Source organism: Anarhichas minor, unplaced genomic scaffold (genome assembly GCF_050575085.1).
Source record: "Anarhichas minor isolate MPS153535 unplaced genomic scaffold, ASM5057508v1 ptg000041l, whole genome shotgun sequence".
Lineage (NCBI taxonomy): Eukaryota > Metazoa > Chordata > Actinopteri > Perciformes > Anarhichadidae > Anarhichas > Anarhichas minor.
Window position 1 is genome coordinate 3,174,716 of NW_027466487.1, and position 17,303 is coordinate 3,192,018.

At 42.3% G+C, this 17,303-nt stretch overlaps 1 protein-coding gene across 5 annotated transcripts; it reads right to left on the bottom strand.

Annotated features, from left to right (window-relative positions):
* Positions 1-245: 245 nt before the first annotated feature.
* On the bottom strand, positions 246-16,332 carry LOC142969183 (DENN domain-containing protein 3-like). 5 transcript variants are annotated; one of them, XM_076108889.1, is made up of 29 exons: positions 16,313-16,332; positions 14,182-14,345; positions 13,245-13,434; positions 13,039-13,110; positions 12,797-12,912; positions 12,547-12,671; positions 12,339-12,450; positions 11,993-12,112; positions 11,789-11,887; positions 11,393-11,512; positions 10,741-10,856; positions 10,382-10,537; positions 10,192-10,288; positions 9,993-10,096; positions 9,493-9,674; positions 9,205-9,364; positions 8,841-9,036; positions 8,527-8,695; positions 6,682-6,941; positions 6,408-6,578; positions 5,866-5,995; positions 5,545-5,652; positions 4,720-4,859; positions 4,225-4,385; positions 3,977-4,113; positions 3,665-3,783; positions 3,185-3,322; positions 2,281-2,999; positions 246-1,994 (listed from the first exon to the last, which is right to left on the bottom strand). In XM_076108889.1, the coding sequence occupies exons 2-28, from the start codon at positions 14,263-14,265 to the stop codon at positions 2,793-2,795; spliced, it is 3,789 nt and encodes a 1,262-aa protein (XP_075965004.1). In that variant the 5' UTR covers positions 14,266-14,345; positions 16,313-16,332; the 3' UTR covers positions 246-1,994; positions 2,281-2,792. The 5 variants fall into 5 exon arrangements, with proteins under 5 accessions (XP_075965004.1, XP_075965006.1, XP_075965007.1 ...); XM_076108891.1 differs by lacking the exon at positions 16,313-16,332 and adding an exon at positions 16,162-16,305 and having other exon boundaries at positions 13,039-13,107; XM_076108892.1 differs by lacking the exon at positions 16,313-16,332 and adding an exon at positions 16,162-16,305 and having other exon boundaries at positions 9,993-10,060.
* Positions 16,333-17,303: the final 971 nt, after the last annotated feature.

The window sequence follows — 17,303 nt, forward strand, 5'->3', positions numbered from 1 at the left end:
TTCTGTATTGATTTGTGTGTTTTCTCTTTGAGGTTGTATCTTTACTCAAGTTAAAGTTGGCGTCAGAACACTTTGAAATTCATAATCGATAAATGGAAACATGTCACGATCATTCAGCAGTCGCCGGTTTCATCGCTTTCTAAAACACACGTTGAAAGAGGAGGCTGCATCTGTCTGGAGGGGACAAAACATAAGCAACCTAGAGCTGCATAGCCTCACACACACAAAACAACAGTACATGATGATACCGGAACATGGAATTTATTATCAATGCTTGACAAAGAAACATGAATAACAATCATTGTATCATTTAAATATCTTACTGTTGTTGACATCCAGACAAAATCAAGTTTTTGAAACAACATACTTAAAGCACAGACTTGACCCTCTTCACATCTTGTGTGTATGTTTGTTTCCAAGAAAAAAAAAAAAAGAGACCTCTTCATAGTCCAGGTCCCGTGTCAGAAACCAAATCTCCTTCACACACAGTAGGGGAGAGCGGGGTAATGTGAGACACTTTTTACATTTGCTCCCCTCTAGGCGAGCTAAAATGATATACCAGTAAAATTTACACATTTCCCATTAATTCAGGATGTTTCCTAGCAATGGAAACGATCAGAATGTCTTCAGGACAAAGGGCAGTGAAAATATGATTGTTTTTAAAAAAGTGGTCTTGTGTCTCACTTTACCCCAGTTTAGGGGTAAAGTGAGACAGACCAGAGAAATCAAGGGGGTAAAGTGAACCAGCTGGGGGTAAACTGATCCACTTACTTTTTCCACTTTAAAACTACCATAACAACACATGTTGTAACAGTTAGAATCCTGACAGCTAGATTGACAACCACACATTCCAAAACTAATATCGGACTAGTAACAGAATCATGGGGATTGGTCAATTAAGCACATTTTTTTTTAAACACTTGAAAGTAACTCCGAACAAAATCATATACAACATAATATAATTCAAAATGTTTTAATTAACATTCAAATGACAGATAGAACCAGTTAGATTAGAACACAGTCATGGGACCATAATCAGAACCAGCTAGAACAGCCTGGGACTCAGAACACAGGACTAGACCCACCTGGATTAGAACATCAGCCTCATACTCTATAACAAGACCTACTCTACATTCCAGCCCTGAAGGTTACAGGGAAAGGTGAAGAGTTGCTCTCTCCGTGTGGTTCCTCCAGGCCTATTAGGTTGAGGCAGCTTCTTCACCACATCACCTTTAGGAACATGTGCCACATCATTTTCTTTTATAGCAAACGTGGGTCTCTCCCACTCTTTCTTGTTTCCCTGGATTCTTCTGAGGTTCTCCATAAAACATTTGCAACTAAAGAATTAATTCTGTCACCTGTCCATCACTACAGCCAGATTTTCAAATAACTCCCCCACTGTAGTTTTATTGAAGGCTGTAGCCCTTCCCAGGGATGTTGCCTCCGGAGTTCGGACAGAGAGATGGCGACGTGCTAGGAAGCTGCCAAACCACTCTTCTCCTAAAGAGTAGAGAATTCATTATTATAAGATTTAGCTTTGTGGCAAGATCAGTTGGCCTAAGTTAACCTACAGAATCATGTGATCTCTTGCACACCCTAGCCTACCTGCACATTGTTTCTCTGTCCAATTGGCAGGGACAGGGATATAGTATTTCTCTGCGTATTCAAATGCCAGTTCACGGCACTTAACTGGAGCAAGGCCATGGAACTGGTCAGCTAGTTGTTTCAAGTGTTTGGCAAGCTCCTCCTCCATCTCATCTGTGAATATTCTCTTTGCCTCAGCTACTGCACCCCAGGCTACTGATTTTACTTCCCCTTTCTCTTTTTTCTTTATGAATCTTTTGAGGGTTGTCTTGTCAATACTTCTATCCCTTCCAGCTTTTCTTAAGGACTTCTTTCCTTGCATGACCTCAGCGGCTGCACTCTCCATCTCTGCGAGGGGTGTTTGGCCCCAGGTTGTCTTCCTGGTGTAGTTTCTTGGCATGATGGCTTTTCTACAATGTTTATGACATTAAAAATAAAACATATGTAATGTAATATTACACTAAAATATGTTTAAGACTAAACTTAACTTGTGCTTCATGGTGGCTCTTAGCAATTCAGGCTAATCTTCAGCTAGCATCAATCACATGGTTTTATATGTTGGAAGTTCATCAACATGTATGATATAAGTTTTTCTACCTGAATCAATTTGCTTTGACACAACAGTTGATTAAGTTCACAGCAAGAAAATTTACTTTTACATGCAAAAAACACATTTTTGTGAAAAAACATACTTACCACAGCACCAGCACCAACTTCTCCTTCATGGCAAGGGGGGAATGGGAGGGGCTTGAAAACATAATGGTCACATGACCACAAATGTGTTCCTTTGCCTAGATACAGGGGGTGTCTCACATTACCCGGTGTGTCTCACATTACCCGGTGTCTCACATTACCCCGCTCTCCCCTACAGCATATATTTTGTTTAAGGGCTCTCTCTTCCATAAAAGTCTCAAAATATCATGAGCTGCGTTTTCCATTTTGTGTCTTGAACCACCAGCAGAAAAACTAAATTACCATTAAAGAATGGTCACAAAAGATACTCCACCAAGTGAGAGAAAAGAGCTTTCCTCTGCACCTCTTTTCAATTTTCAACATTTTGTCCTCTCGTCTCTTCTGAACCTCCCACAGGATGATCTTGTTGTCACAGTCAAATACCCAAAGGGCAAACACTGTATCATGTCTTGTGCATGTACTCACAAGTACCGTTTTGCTACTTCTTCTCTCCTCTTTCTTCGCTTTCTAAATCTCTACTCTACTTTCCAGATGGCGATCTTGCCGTCTCGGCGTGCAGAGCCACTCAGGACGTATCGATCCTCGGCAGAGCAAAGTGTCTGGATGCTGTCTGAATGGGCCTGCAGCTCCTTCGCCACAGTGTGGCTCTCTGCGTCCATCACCAACACCTGACCGTCACACTGACCTCCGATACCGCTCTGGCCACGACAGCCCACCCAGATCTGAGGGTGGGAGAGGGCATCAAGGAAAGGTAGCAGGGTTTAAGTGATAATTGAAGAGGGGGGGGGGGGGGTAAAAGAAAGAAGGAAATGTGAAAAGAGGGAAATCCACAACACAGGAACAAAATGGTTACCAAAAAATTCACAACCGTTTAAAAAAATGACAGCTGTCATAGATCGCAGCTCACCTGGTCCTTGACTCGAATCATACAGGTGACTCCTGAAGTGCCTGGCAGGGAGATTCTCTTGGATGGATGTCTGTGGTTGTTAGTGTGCCAGAGACACAACTCCCCTGAGTCTGCACAGCCCGTCCACAACTGACCTCGCTGCAACAAACGGTACAAAAAGCCAAGAGGTTTTTATGCAGACAAACATGTTTGGCAGCCAAATAAATTATAATGAGCTTGTTTCTGCATTTTCAAGTATCGAAAAAAAAAAAAGGTTGTCTGCAAATACCTGAACCTCTCAGTTTCAGTGGTTGCAGTGACCTGTTCATTATAACTGAATAGTGCCAGCATTTCTTTTTTTATCTTCAATCAACTTTCTAATGCAGGTCTGCATAATTGTTTAATTTCCTAATTGACTGACATACTTGAATTGCTGACTGAGCAGCAAACTGAATGACTAAATCACTACATGGCTGCTAACTTGCTTGATTGTTGAATCACCTCTGGGATGAAGATGAAGCTGCTGAAGGTAGTGGGGATGCTCCGTACGTCATCAGGAAGTGCTATCCTTCTTTGTGGAGTCCCACTCTTTTTCAGTTCCACAATGCAGTCGCCACAACCTGCACATGCACAGACACTTTTCAACAAGCCGTTGTCGTGGTCTTTTCTGCTGGTAAGGTGCATTTTGAAAGTAATGTGTAGACGCTATCGTTCGAGTGCAGGCATGTTTAGAGAGGGATGCAGGTCTTATAGTCGCCATTTAGTTTACACTATAAGATGAGGTTGAAAGGGAAGGGCAATGTGTGCACTTACAGCACCACAGTGTTCCATCATAGATCTGTATGGAGGAGAGACGGTCACAGCTGAGGTGGAGCGGTCGCTTTACTTTGAGACTGGCCGTGTCCCACTGCAGAATCGTCCCATCACAACTGCAGGAGTATGTCTGCTGACTGGGAAAGGCAGTTTGGGTAAAGCTTTCACTTTTATACTTTTTTTAAACTTTGTATTAATGTTTAACTTGATAAAATTGACATCTTGACTAGAGATAATCCCGTCTCTACCTGTTGTGTGGATCTCTGGGGTCCACAGTGAGTCCAGTCACTTCATGTCTGTGCTCAGTCAGCTGTTTGTTGCAGGACATGCTGTGAGTGTCAATGATGTAGATTACTGAGTCCTGAGAGCCAATCCACACTTGCTCCTGGTCCAATCCCAGCATGCAGTTCTACATAGAAGAAGATGTGACATGGTTACTGCGTTCCAAATCGCATACGTTTTCATTTTACTTTAAGTACATACTGCAGCTGCCCATACAAAGTATGTACTGTTGCCTGCAGTATGCATTCAATTGGGTCCTTGACCTTTGACTCTCTTGCTCATATATCCAGATCACCGGATTTCTTTTTCACTTTCATACTTCAGCTCCAACCAACGTGAGGCAGACTTTGTATTCAGATGCAGTTGTATTCCCCAAGAACGTTAAACAGACTTTGATGAGTTGGTGGAGTTCCTCTTGAAGTAAATGTTACTCCTATCGAGTACAGCATGTCTGCTCTCACCAGCTGCGACGTTCCGACCTGGATGCAGTCCTGCCGCATGGACCAGCTAGCTGCGTCGAATACAACCACTTTGCCCCCACTGAGAGCCACCCACAGCTTTGGGTTCGTCTCACTCTTTGAGACATTGCTAGTCAGCTGACCTGGAGTGAGCCAGAAAGAGACAACGGGTGAGAGAGCAGTGGACCAGTGAATTGTGAGAGCTGACAGCATGCAGGGTGGTTTAGTGTGCCAGGACACCACAACCATGAAAATTACCACCCCCCCACCCTGTTTTTTTCTGTTTTTCACAGAGTGGCCGCAGTATTCATAAGTGTCTTCAGTGGCAATTGCAATAAATACATAGAAAGGATACCAAATAGTTTTGATTTAGGGATTTTGATATAAATAAATACCAAATCAATACACACTACGTCACATCATACGCCAGCTATGGCTATTATTTCTGTAAATTTTGTTTATCTGCTGCATTTAGTTGAACTCAGTTTTGTCTTCAAACCACGCCAGTAGCCTTCAGCGGCTCTTGTTCTCTGTCACAGTCTAGCATTTGTTTACACTCACAGCTATTGTCCCGCCTGCTAGTACACAGCACAGCAAGACTAATCAGGTTATGTGGATCGGGTTTGACTAAAGCATCTGCTGCCATATAAACATTTACAAAGAACATGAGAATCTCTCTGCTCATGCAGCGGTTCATTGTGTGAACGCTCAGTCATTCAATAACAACGAGGAGACAATGGGGAGACACATTGTGTGAAAGTAGAGCACAAAAAATATGGATATTAATACGGATATTAATCCCACTTTATAAATTGCTCCACATAGTACCTGGTGTGTATAGCAGCACATGTACGGTCTGAGGTTCAGCCAGGTCCAGTGATGGGTTGATCTTGTGTTTTAGAGTCTCTGAGGTAGTTTTAGGCACCATCATGGGCACTGGTCAGAGGAAAGAACAATGTGACAATATGACACAGAAGGTTGAATGGAAAAGGGTATAAAGAGAGGCACGGGGCGAGGGAGAGAGAGAGAAACAATGAATTAGAGCGAAAAGGAGCAGTTGAATAATCAATTAGTTGCTCTACAGAACATTTTGACTAAGGATTTGACAAAATGATGCTATTTAGAAGCAGCACAAGAGTGAGCCCAGACCTTCATGTATGATCTTATCAAAGGTAGCCAGCTTTGAGGCAGCAATGATGGACCTCTGTGTCTGTAGGCAGCCCATGACAGCATCCATTAACAGGACGTTGGTCAGAGCCTCAGTCATGTACTGAGGGTCCTAAAGAGACGGAAAATAAACCGTATGTTAAAGAAATGTTAGTATAGTACACTGTCATTAACACAAGGGGGGTAAGAAAAATGAACACGTTGAAAATTGACTTATTTAGTCAAAAATGACTGCTGTGGTGGTCATATTAGGTTTTATTTCAATTTGCATCGATTGTCAGCCCATATATAAGGCAGCAGCAGCCAAGCCCACTGGAAGCAATGAGGAGGTCAAATTTACACCAGTCTCCACATATATTCGCTGTTCATTCATTTACTGTAATTCAAGTCACAGGTCAGAGTTCACGTTTGACCTGGGAATCTTCACGGTGGGCCGATGATACAATATTGTCTCGATGGATTGTGGCGTGTTTGACAATGGGGAGTTTATTATTCCAGTGGTGAGTCATCAATCGTCGTTGTACCTTGTGCTCGTCGGCCATCTTGCGTCCGGCCCACATCTCTTTCACCACAAGGTTCCAGAGTTCGGTCTCTGTCTTCAGATTGGCCTCAAACACCTCAACCCTACCAGAGGTCTTGATATGAAGGGAAGGAATACGAACGAGTAGAAAGGAAGCTGAGGCAATCTTCACCTCCTGCACAAAGATGGGGAAGTCATTTATTGAAATAGGAGTGCCGCATTATGAATTAAGACTCCAAAGATAACGTGATTTTTAGAGAAAGTTAACAACACTTGACCTGTATGTCTCTGAACTTTGTGATTTCCAGGAAGCCCTGCCGTCCAACGGTAAGCAAGATGAGACGTTTCTGAGTCATGGCAATTTTACCGACGCCAAGGGAGGTCTTGACACACGACGACAACTTGTAGACACACTCGCTATTGTCAAGATGGTCTATGACCTCAGAGGGCAAGTTGAAGTCTTGTGCCTCGGCTTCCGTCTCCTTCCAGAAGGTGTAGAAGACTCTGAAGAGTTCAGGGTCAACCTGCTTTGGCTGGCCTGGAGAGAGAGAGAGAGAGAGAGAGAGAGAGAGAGAGAGAGAGAGAGAGAGAGGTATACAAGAAGACATACAAACATATTTAAAACAAAGAGACATTGAGGGGGGAGAAAACATGTGCAATTTCAAGCAGAACATGTACATTAACACACTCACTCAAACATATTCAGTTAGTTCCACATTCAACCTCAGATGTCTCAGAATAGTGTGTATTATTGTTCTTCATGTGGTACTAAATGGCCGTGTTGTGGTCAAAACAGACTCCTACACGTCATTTACAAGCCATTCAGTTTAATATTCAGTTTAACATTCCTGGTACACCTTTGTCTGTTCTTTTATTCCATCGAGCCGTGCATGATTGCCTTTCACGCCAGATAAAAGTCAAAACAAAGATGGGGAAAACCATATTGAGGAAAACAAACCCAAAGAGAGCGGCTTCAATGTCTTTGTGTGAAGGGGCTCATTGGTCAGTGGAGTGTCGCACCATGAGCTTACAACCTTTCAGTCTGAATCCTCGTCATTTGACTTCACCCTTTTCTTTCTCTCATGTTTTGTGTTGCTCTAAACAGAGACTTCACAGCAAGTCTATTTTCCTTTGACCTACTACTTAGACTTTCTCACTACAAATTTGTAATACTTCATTTCGCTCCGAAGAAAGATAAAGTGCCTTATCTTATACCTCGTGATGCGTACAGTTCTTTAGAGCTTTTTCACTGAAACAAGTGCTTGTGAGAGTGATGAGTGAAAACAGTGCAGCTGTGAATCGTAAAACCGAGACAACGGCACTTATAGTGCTGAGGTCGAGTGATAATTCTCGTTGTTTCGTGACTGTGGGCGTATCCTCTCACGTTACGCTCATTTGATCCATTGTTAATATAAAAAACATCGACTATTACTGTATTACAGCTTTAATGGACTCATCCGTTCCACAACCTGTCCAGAAAATACTGAAAACTATTCTAAAAATAACATTTCTTTGTCTGGTCAACAAGGAAAAATAAAATACATGGTATAGAAAAATACAGTGCATCTTTTCCCTTCACTTCAGTTGGACATAGTTTTGCATTTAAATGTGGAAGGATTCATTTTACAAGCTGTGTGTGCGTGTGTGTATGTGCGTGTGTGTATGTGCGTGTGTGTATGTGCGTGTGCCTGTGAGTGAGAACGTGCTGTACAGACTGTACTTCACGCTTACAGAGAATTAAACGAGTGCAACAGATCATCTAATGGCTGCCTGATTACACCACGTCGGCAACAAGTGATGTAATCGATTCTAAATGATTTCATGTAATGCTTACATAAAAAAAGAATTACTGTGATAGTCACTTCTGTGTCCACCATCAAAGGATACGGAAAAATGCACAAGACACACAATGTCTTCAAGATTTACCGATCATTCACCATGGATTTGAATCAGCACCAGTGATGGGAGAGAACTTTTAGTACTTTGCCTTGACTCACTGCTGGTTGCAAAATACAGCTTTGAAATTGCAAGCTTCTATTAAATTCATAAAAATATCGAATACCAAAAGAGATCTCTAAACCACACACACACACACACACATCATCCTGCCTGTCCCCACTTACCATCAGTGAGAGCATCAAATAAACGATGTATGGTTGCGACGTCCTTAACAATGCCGCACTCCTGAACGCAACGCACAAACTCTTCCTGATGCAGATGCTTGCGGGGAAGCTCAAACTTCTTGACGTGGTCGTCAGGCTGCACCGACAGCTTCTCATTCTCCGTCTTCACCTAACAGATGAGAATAAAAAGACAAGTTCACGTCCATCGTCGCTGCTTTATCACCGACTTACAAAATCACAACACATATTGTTGAGTTGGCCCTCCAACCACCACTTCTACAAGATGGGAAGAATGGCTGTGTAAACTGACTGACCTTGAGGATAAGTCTCTTGAGTTCGGGTCGCTCGTCAGCTTGCCGTCTCTCGTCTCGGTGCAGTGAGTCCACGAGCCATGTGACCAGCTGTGTGGGGAAGATGGCGGTGTCGGTCTTGTAGAGGTTCTGGAAATCACCCAGAGCGTCCAGCCGCCGCCAACACAATGTGTTAATGAAGCCACGCAAGTAGTAGAATCTGCAGAGACACAAATGATTGGAATCAATCCTCAAGTCAGATCAGCAACACGGAGGACCAACAGTGTGAAGTGGTAAAACACTCGATTGTACAAATAAAAATGAAGGAGACAGGAATGACGGAGAAAGGATGACAACAGGAGCCTCAAGAATAATAAAAGCAGAATACCTGGCCAGCAGCGTAGAGTTCTCCTTTTGGACTGAGAAGATGGCTTTGCCAAGCAGCTGGATCAGCTCACTGTAATAGTTTTGGACAGAGTGGAGTGACAGAGAGGCTGGGAAATCTGGGAGCTTAAACACTTGTGGCGGTTTAGGAGGAGTTCTCGCCGCTAGGACACAAAGAGGTAGGAAAATGTGAGAAAATGTGAGGAGGAGGCAAACAGAGAAACGTTTTATCTTCTGCAGCCATTTCTGTCTGTCTACATCTTGAACGTGCGTGCCTCTGTTGAAGCCTCACCGGGGTCAGACATCCTGGGCAGCATTGAGTTTCTTTGGAAGCTGATAGTTTCATCGTCTCCGAGGTTAGGGAGGCTCATCCCCAGTCTCTTAATCATCGTGCTCCCTGTAGCAGAGCTCTTTCTCCGGGCTTGAATCTCCTGCATGGTGGGTCTGCGTGGGACCTCAACCATAGCCTTCATCCTAGACGACACGACAGATGCGATGCATTTCAAGGGTGCTTTTCCAGCACAAAAAGGAGATGAAGAAAAAATAAAATAGCCATATTGTTAGAGAAGAGGTTTGCTGTGGTTATTTGGTGCCTCGCCTCAGCTGAAGACTCCAGAAACATCGGTTTGACTGGCCCAGTGAACTCAGTTCAATGTGGTCAGGTATGCATTTGGGATGACACTAGACGTGTGCCTGACTACTTCTGAATGTGGCCTCAGCAACTGGATCGCCACGTATTTCCGGTATAGTAATGTTGTTTGAGGCTATTTTTAGATGGGTTTGATAACTTACCTCTGCATCTCAGAACGAGTGCTGAGTTCCATTCGAGCAAAGTTGTCCATTTTCCTGTTGAGACGGTCCTTGAGGAAGAAATGGAAGATGTGTGTTTTCAACACCTGCAAAACAGCCAGGTCAATTTGAAGGTCAGCACCTCGCCGTTCAAGTTAAAGTAATAGAAAAAGGCTTCTTGTTTTACCAAGTGAGTGTTTACCTGTTTGTAAAACAGCTGTTCAGATGGCTCTCTGGTTTTCAGGAACTCTTCACTGTTAAACACTCGATGTTCGTAGTTGAGATGGCTGCTAACATCCCTGTTATATACACACACGTACACATTAACTCAATGTGTATTTTTAGGGGAAGCACCGCATTAGATCTCAGTGCAGAAAGAACACACACAGAACCTGAATATGTTGATGATCAGTTCCAGTGTGATCCTCTGGATGTCGAGGTTGAGGTTGTGTTGCCACGCTCTTCTTTGTGCCCGCTGCTCACTGATGTCAGTGCAGCTTCCATGGTGGCACTGATACAGGTCAAAATGAATCTGCAGTGTTTGACACCTGCAAAAACACACTCATACTGTATAAACCGATCGAACCATATTCATATCTACTGCGAGGTTTGAGAAAAGGATCAGTAAAGCTGCACATCAACAGTCCAAGACTAAATCCAAATTGGTTTGTTTGTATTTCTGTCGAGTCATTTTTCTAGTACTTGTGGAAATTTGCAGAAGTTGCATCATTCTTGCCGTTACTGTGAGCACCTCTGTGTGAAGCAGTCTGCAGCAGCCGGGGGAATCTCTGGTAGGTTGAGAGTCTCAGAACAAGAAGTGGAGACACTTCCGTTGTCAATGTTGATTAGGACCAGATCATCTGTTTCCTGGACGGAGGAAGATCAAGAATAAAATGCATCTCTTCCACATTTTGGTTGTGCATTAACTGATAATCTTATAATGTAAACAAATATATGACAATATTGAGTTACAATATTAAAGTTATGTCTGTGATCTAGGAAAATGTAGTCAACATTCGTGAACATGACCAACAAGAAATAAGAGTCAAATGTAATTCAAAGTATTCACTTAGAACCGTGACTAAAAAATTGCTAAAACGGTATCAAATCTGCTGTAGATAACCTTCTTCATTTTACATTTATTTAGAAAGAATAAGTTGCTTTGAGGCCTCTAAAAATCCAACCAAGTCTGAAGCAGAAGGCTTGACCGTCCTGTCACGCTCACCTACTCTTTTCGTCATAATTCTGAATAAGAGATGGATATTTTGTACCATACATTTGTACACAATTTACATCCACCCCACAGACAGCATTCCAATTACCCCCTTCACCCTCCTCCTGCTTTTTCTAAAAAAAAAAATGTATGGCAAAGACAGTCATGATTTGGAGGCTTGTGTACTCACAGTAGCAACCTCTTCAAAATGGCTGAGATGGCAGCCCATGAGGAAGGCAGTAGGGGCCATGAGAAAGTCCAGCATGCCTCTGGCCAGGACAGGAACATACGGCTGCTGCCACGACAGAGGCTGGACATGAAACATCAGAGAGGACCGGATGGAGAAAATGAATAGATCAAAAGATGAAATGACGGATGGCTTGGTGAAGGATCATGAAGGATTCAACACCTTTCAATGTTGCACTGCAACATGCATAATATGTCTTCATTGTCCGCTCAGGTAGACTCTACTCCTCTATATCTTCGCACAGCTAATAGATGTTTGATGCTGTATCAATGCTCTGATTGTTGAATACACAGCACTTTGTGGCCTTTGCAGATATGCAGACACCGGTTTTCAACGGACCTGCAGAAAAAGCAAGAAGCTCTCCGCCACCAGCGTGAGTCTGGCCCAATCAGCAGAAAACAGCACCACCCGCTGCTCCTGCAGGAGACAAGACAGCACCTACAGAGACGGGGAACAGAAAGACAGACAGACGGAGAAATGGACAGAGTTAATATAAGCGTCCTCCTGGTTCACTCACATCAACTCAACAGGTGTGCTTAGTACCTGTAGTAGCTGCTTTGGTCGGAAGCAGAAGAAAGGCAGATGGAGGTCTAAATCTACAGCTGGATGGTCTTTGTCTTCTCTGGATGGTAATACGATGGTCAGAGGACACAAGGTAAACATCTGCAAAGAAAACACAGCATAGTTTGTTTTCTTCAGAGGTCTGTCTGGCTGCATCACAGTCACGGGATGTACTGAAAATGAATGTATGTAGACACTCGCTACTACTGCACTGATAGTATTCTGTCATAACAGCAATATGAACCTGATAACTCCTGGCTCATGATATTATTAGGACCACAGTAACCACATAGCACACACACACACACACACACACACACACACACACCAAATGTAGTTGTCCAGGAGGGGGAATAGGCACCAGCGCCAGTTTGGCTGCAAACTCCTTCACTCTCTCCTCCATGTCAGATAAACGACACCTTCTTAACTGGATTAACAGACTGACAAAGAAGAACAAACAGAAACAGACAGGAAATGATTTGTTTCCTTTGGTGAAGCTAAACCGATTTAATTTTGTTTCTTACATTGTTTCTCACCATGACAGACAGTCTTTGAGTGCAGTGAAGTAAGGATACTTGGATATGACGCAGAAACCGTAGGCAGAGAAAAGTTTAGAAAACTTTATGGATCCAGCTCCATTCTTGCAGACAGACGTCCCTTCCTGTAAAAACACAGGAAACAGAGTGAATTGATTTCATTTCAGTTTTATATATTCGCATGAGGTTAGAGATCTGGCTGTAGCAGTAAAACATAGTTGTGTGAAGTATAACATGTAGTACTGAGTACCAGTATCGGTCGGTAACATTGCATTACTACTCCATGGGTCTTGTTGCCAAAGACATCAGTGAAAACCAGGAAGTGGAATTGTTCATCTTTCTCTTCATTGGTTACTTGAAGCCCACCTGGAAACAGAAAAACAACAACATTTTAGACAAGATATCCATTTTTCGCTGCTGTATGGCTGAATATCATGCAAGTTAAAAATCAAATATTTTAATTGTTGACCCAAATGTGTGTGTATCAAATACCTGGGAAGCAGAGCTGAGGTAAAGCCATGAGGTCAATGTCTTTAGGAACACTGACATCTTCACTTCCGTCTGCTGAAATATTATGAAACAAAATTACACAAATATCTAAGAGACCAGGGACAAATCACAGAAGTTCTGTCTTTGAAAACCCACTAAGGCCTGTTGTGTGGCTGTGTGTGGATAGAAGCACCAAACAAACACCAGACCTTGGATGGAAGTTGCTGCAGCTGGAGGAGGGTGTTCCCTTTTCTTCCAGAGAAAAGAGCGCTGCCTCTTCCCATGTGACCTCGCTGCTTCACTCTCAGCGGGTGGTCTGCTAACAAAGGGAGGCGCCAGGACGTACAGTACCTCCGGCTCCAACAGGGGGTGCTCTGTAGATCCATTACTGTTAATGGCCTGAGAGGGAGATGGGAAGGGAAGGATCCTCTATTCTTATCATAATTAGCTTTGATACGTGCTATATTAATCTACATTACACATATTCTACGTACATTCATGAGGCTCATTTAATAGAAGAGAGAAGGAAAACACATTTCATTTTTAACATGCTGATTAACTGATCCTGACACCTTAGCATCATTATTATTTGGGCATTATTGAGGCAATGTTTAGCCAATGGGCTCTGCGTTTTCTCTCCCTTGCTCACTACACAATTATCCAATGCCAAAGATGGTCTTCTTTGCTGCGTCTAAAAAAACAAAGAGACTTGGTAAATGGGAATCTGGAGACAATATTTGCTTTTTCTTTTGAACATATTTTGGGGGGCATATTTTTGTAATTATACGATACAGACAGGAAACCTGGAAGAGAGAGGTTTGCATCCAACCAGCAGTTTGAAATGCTACTGTTGTGCAGTTTAAAGTTAGCATGGATTCTGCTTTCTTGGCTAGGTTTCTTAAAAAAAATAAAAAAAAAAATACTTAATCTCAATGGGACTCGCATGGTTAATAAAAAAAAAAAGGTAATAAAACTCATACTCATTAAAGAATCATGAAATTCTAGCAAAAACTAAAATAAACCTCCCGATACAAAAACAATTAATGAGGCTGCAAACACAAATTATTCACTCTATGATAACAATACCGCTAACAATTTATCAGTCTACAGTCACGTGTGTGTCGGAGGGCGATTGGAGGCAAATACCTGGTAGACCTCAGTGAGTTTGTCGCTAGATGCTCCAAGCACCACACACGCTTCCAGCAGAACAGGAGGCAGATGGTCCGCCATCACTGACACCAGCCCAGGACCCAGCTGGACCAGCAGAACAGGGAACAAGGTGCCAACTCAGACCTGCTGGATCACAACCACTGACAGAAGCAGAGAAGAGCAGAGAGGCCAGTCACACAGAGGAGCAAAAGAAAGATACACATGAAGATACAGATAATGGTTCGTGTGTTAATAAGGCAGGCGGTTGTCACACTTCTCTCATCTTTATCTTTCTGCATGAGAAAAAAAACATCTATCAGCCAAATAAAGTCACATGAGTGCTTGTTCCAACTCATTATCACCGCTTTTCTTCAGGCATGTTTTTACACCACAGGATTATTCAGGGCAACAGCTCCTCTGCAATTATTACCGCTACAAGAACCACAGTTTAATTAGATTTGATTACATCAGAGATTATGGTGCAATCATCTGATTTTACACATGGCTTCTCTGGAATTCAGGAGCTACTGCAGAATTCTGCGATGCACTACTTTGTTGAACTTTGTTCAAAAACGTTTTTTTTATTAAAAAGAGCAATTAATATATTTCCACAATTTAAATAAAATTTACTAGAAAAACTCCGCAGCAAAGTGTGTTTACAGAAAGGTTTACCCATGATCAACCTTCCTTCTATGGTGCTTTTTATAACTGAGTCACCACATTGAGAAGCAAATTATTTTAAAATCACATTTTCCCCGTTTCCTGGTTTTGGGCCTTTCTTGGAAAATGAGATTCATGTGTGCAGAGCAGGATGGAAACATGCACACAAAAATGTAACTAGTATATATAGACTATATCAAGTCCTCCACTCCTGCATATTGTTGACAGAGGAGTCAGTGAGGTGCCAAAAAAATAGTAACACTTTAGAAAAATGCTGAGCTGCACAAAATAACTTATCTCTATAGGAAATACAGTATGCGTAAATATTTATGTTTTTATCCTTAACATTCCTTAAAAATGTTTGATCATTGCAATAACCATTGCAAGAATGTGGCACTGTTCCCTTGTTTGAAATGAAACGATCACGAATCAAAGAATGTCAAGCATTGCTGAGCTAATCACCAATTAAACGAGCATGATGCCACATGACCTGCTGCTGTCACTCGATTATTGGTCCAAGGATGTGACACGAACAATGTACAGAACAATCATATGATCCTTGACAAACAGGGCACATTCCACATCAAACCGTAAGGACACAATAATAGTGTTACATCTGCTGGTGTGACACAAACACACAACAGTCTAACATCTCTATCTTCAAGGCCTGAGGTGCTCAAGCTTGCTGTGAGATTAAAAGTCTGCGCCCTTAAAACACTGTGATCTGTGGACTAAGCCGGCGATGAGAAGCATGATCAACAAAGTTTTTACATCTGACCTTCGGAATCAATGGAATGGAAATAAAAAGTAGTGCAAAGCAACTGACACTGTGTCATGTCTCCAACTTGACATGCCACTCTTTTGATCAGCTGCGAACAGGTTATCCAGTTTTCATAAAGAATGGCTCATTGATTAAAGAGTGCCAACAGTAGTTTAAAAAGAGAGGTGCACAACAACACAAGACAATCATTTTATGATCCTGCTGAAAGCTCATTTAACCCTTTAGGCTCGAGTATGTCTTTACTGTCACGCTGTTATGATCCAAAGTCACACCGTTTGTAATGTAAATTTGTATAATTTTACACAATATCATTTTGTCGTCTCATTTTGCAGGATAAAAGTTTAGCAAAGATTTTAGAATTCAGCAAAGTCTTACAAAATACATTTTGAGCTACTACTGTTTTATTACTCGTGATACTGCGACACGTGATCCTGCGGTGAGAGGACGTTTCCAGTCTATCGCAACTTGTCAACGAGATTCTAAAGTCATTCAATAAACTGTCTGTCAAAATCAGACTTCTCTTTCAGGTCACTAACCTGCTCACGAGCTACAGAGCGGCTCCTCATTCATCCCCCTTGACCCCTTCACATTCATGACAGCGGTCCGGAGCTTTACACTCATTCCACGCGCACAACAAACTCCTGCACGAGTAAATAGCACGAGCTCAGTCCGGTTTCCCATGTTTACCGTCTGTCACTCTCTGCTTCCTGTTTCTCATTGTGGAAGTACAGACATGCGCATTGATGATTTGGAAAAAGCACAATGCAGTATGAAGCCGATCATTTCTAGAATAATAAAATAGCTAATAGCCTCCAGTATATTGTTGACTGCTTATATACTTATATATATATTTGATTATAATTTGTAATGAAAGTCAGAATCTGACGGCGTGTTAGCACGACGCCACCAGAGGGCGCTGTTGTGCAGAATAAGTTTTAGGCTTTGTTGGACATTATAATGTCTCTAGTTTAATATAAAACTCAAATTTGTTCATCTTAAATTTCATCATATTCTTAGTGCAAACATTGCTTTGTATTGTGTTTAAATTTGTCTTTGTGCCTGTTTCTGCTCGGTGGGGCGCTTCAGAGCTGGCTCACTTGCAGTGTTCTGGACTAACAAACCATTATGCGCATGCGCTTGTTTGACGCACAGGCTGCATTGTTCAACGTGAACTTTGAGGGCCCTTTGAGGAATCCCATTGGTTGCTTCTTAATGGTGCGAGAGCCTACACGGCTTGTTAGCTAATTAAAGAGGAGCTGATGTTGTAATTAGTCAACGTTACAATAGTCGTGTGGATTTTGTCATTTTTAGATACATATTTGAGACAGTGTGCGAGGGAGACTCCAGGCTTAGGAACCATTTGCTCAGCATGCTCCAACCCTATTTTAAGGGCACCTCGGCCATTATTCAAAACGAACTTTTGGATTGAATGTAAAGTTACATTGTTTACAAGAATGAGGTTGCTCAACAGCTGGTAAATGCACCCTTGTGGATGTGTCCTGTAAGTCATAAATGCTCATAGTACTGCTCTGTATGGTTGTTCATTAATCACAGGACGTTTATTCTTGCAAGAAGGAACAGAGTTGAAACACATACAGAACATGGATCAAGGCTGCTCAGAGGTTTGTCTCTGAGTCTCAGTCATAAACACAAGCAGTGTGGTGGTACAGGGTAATTT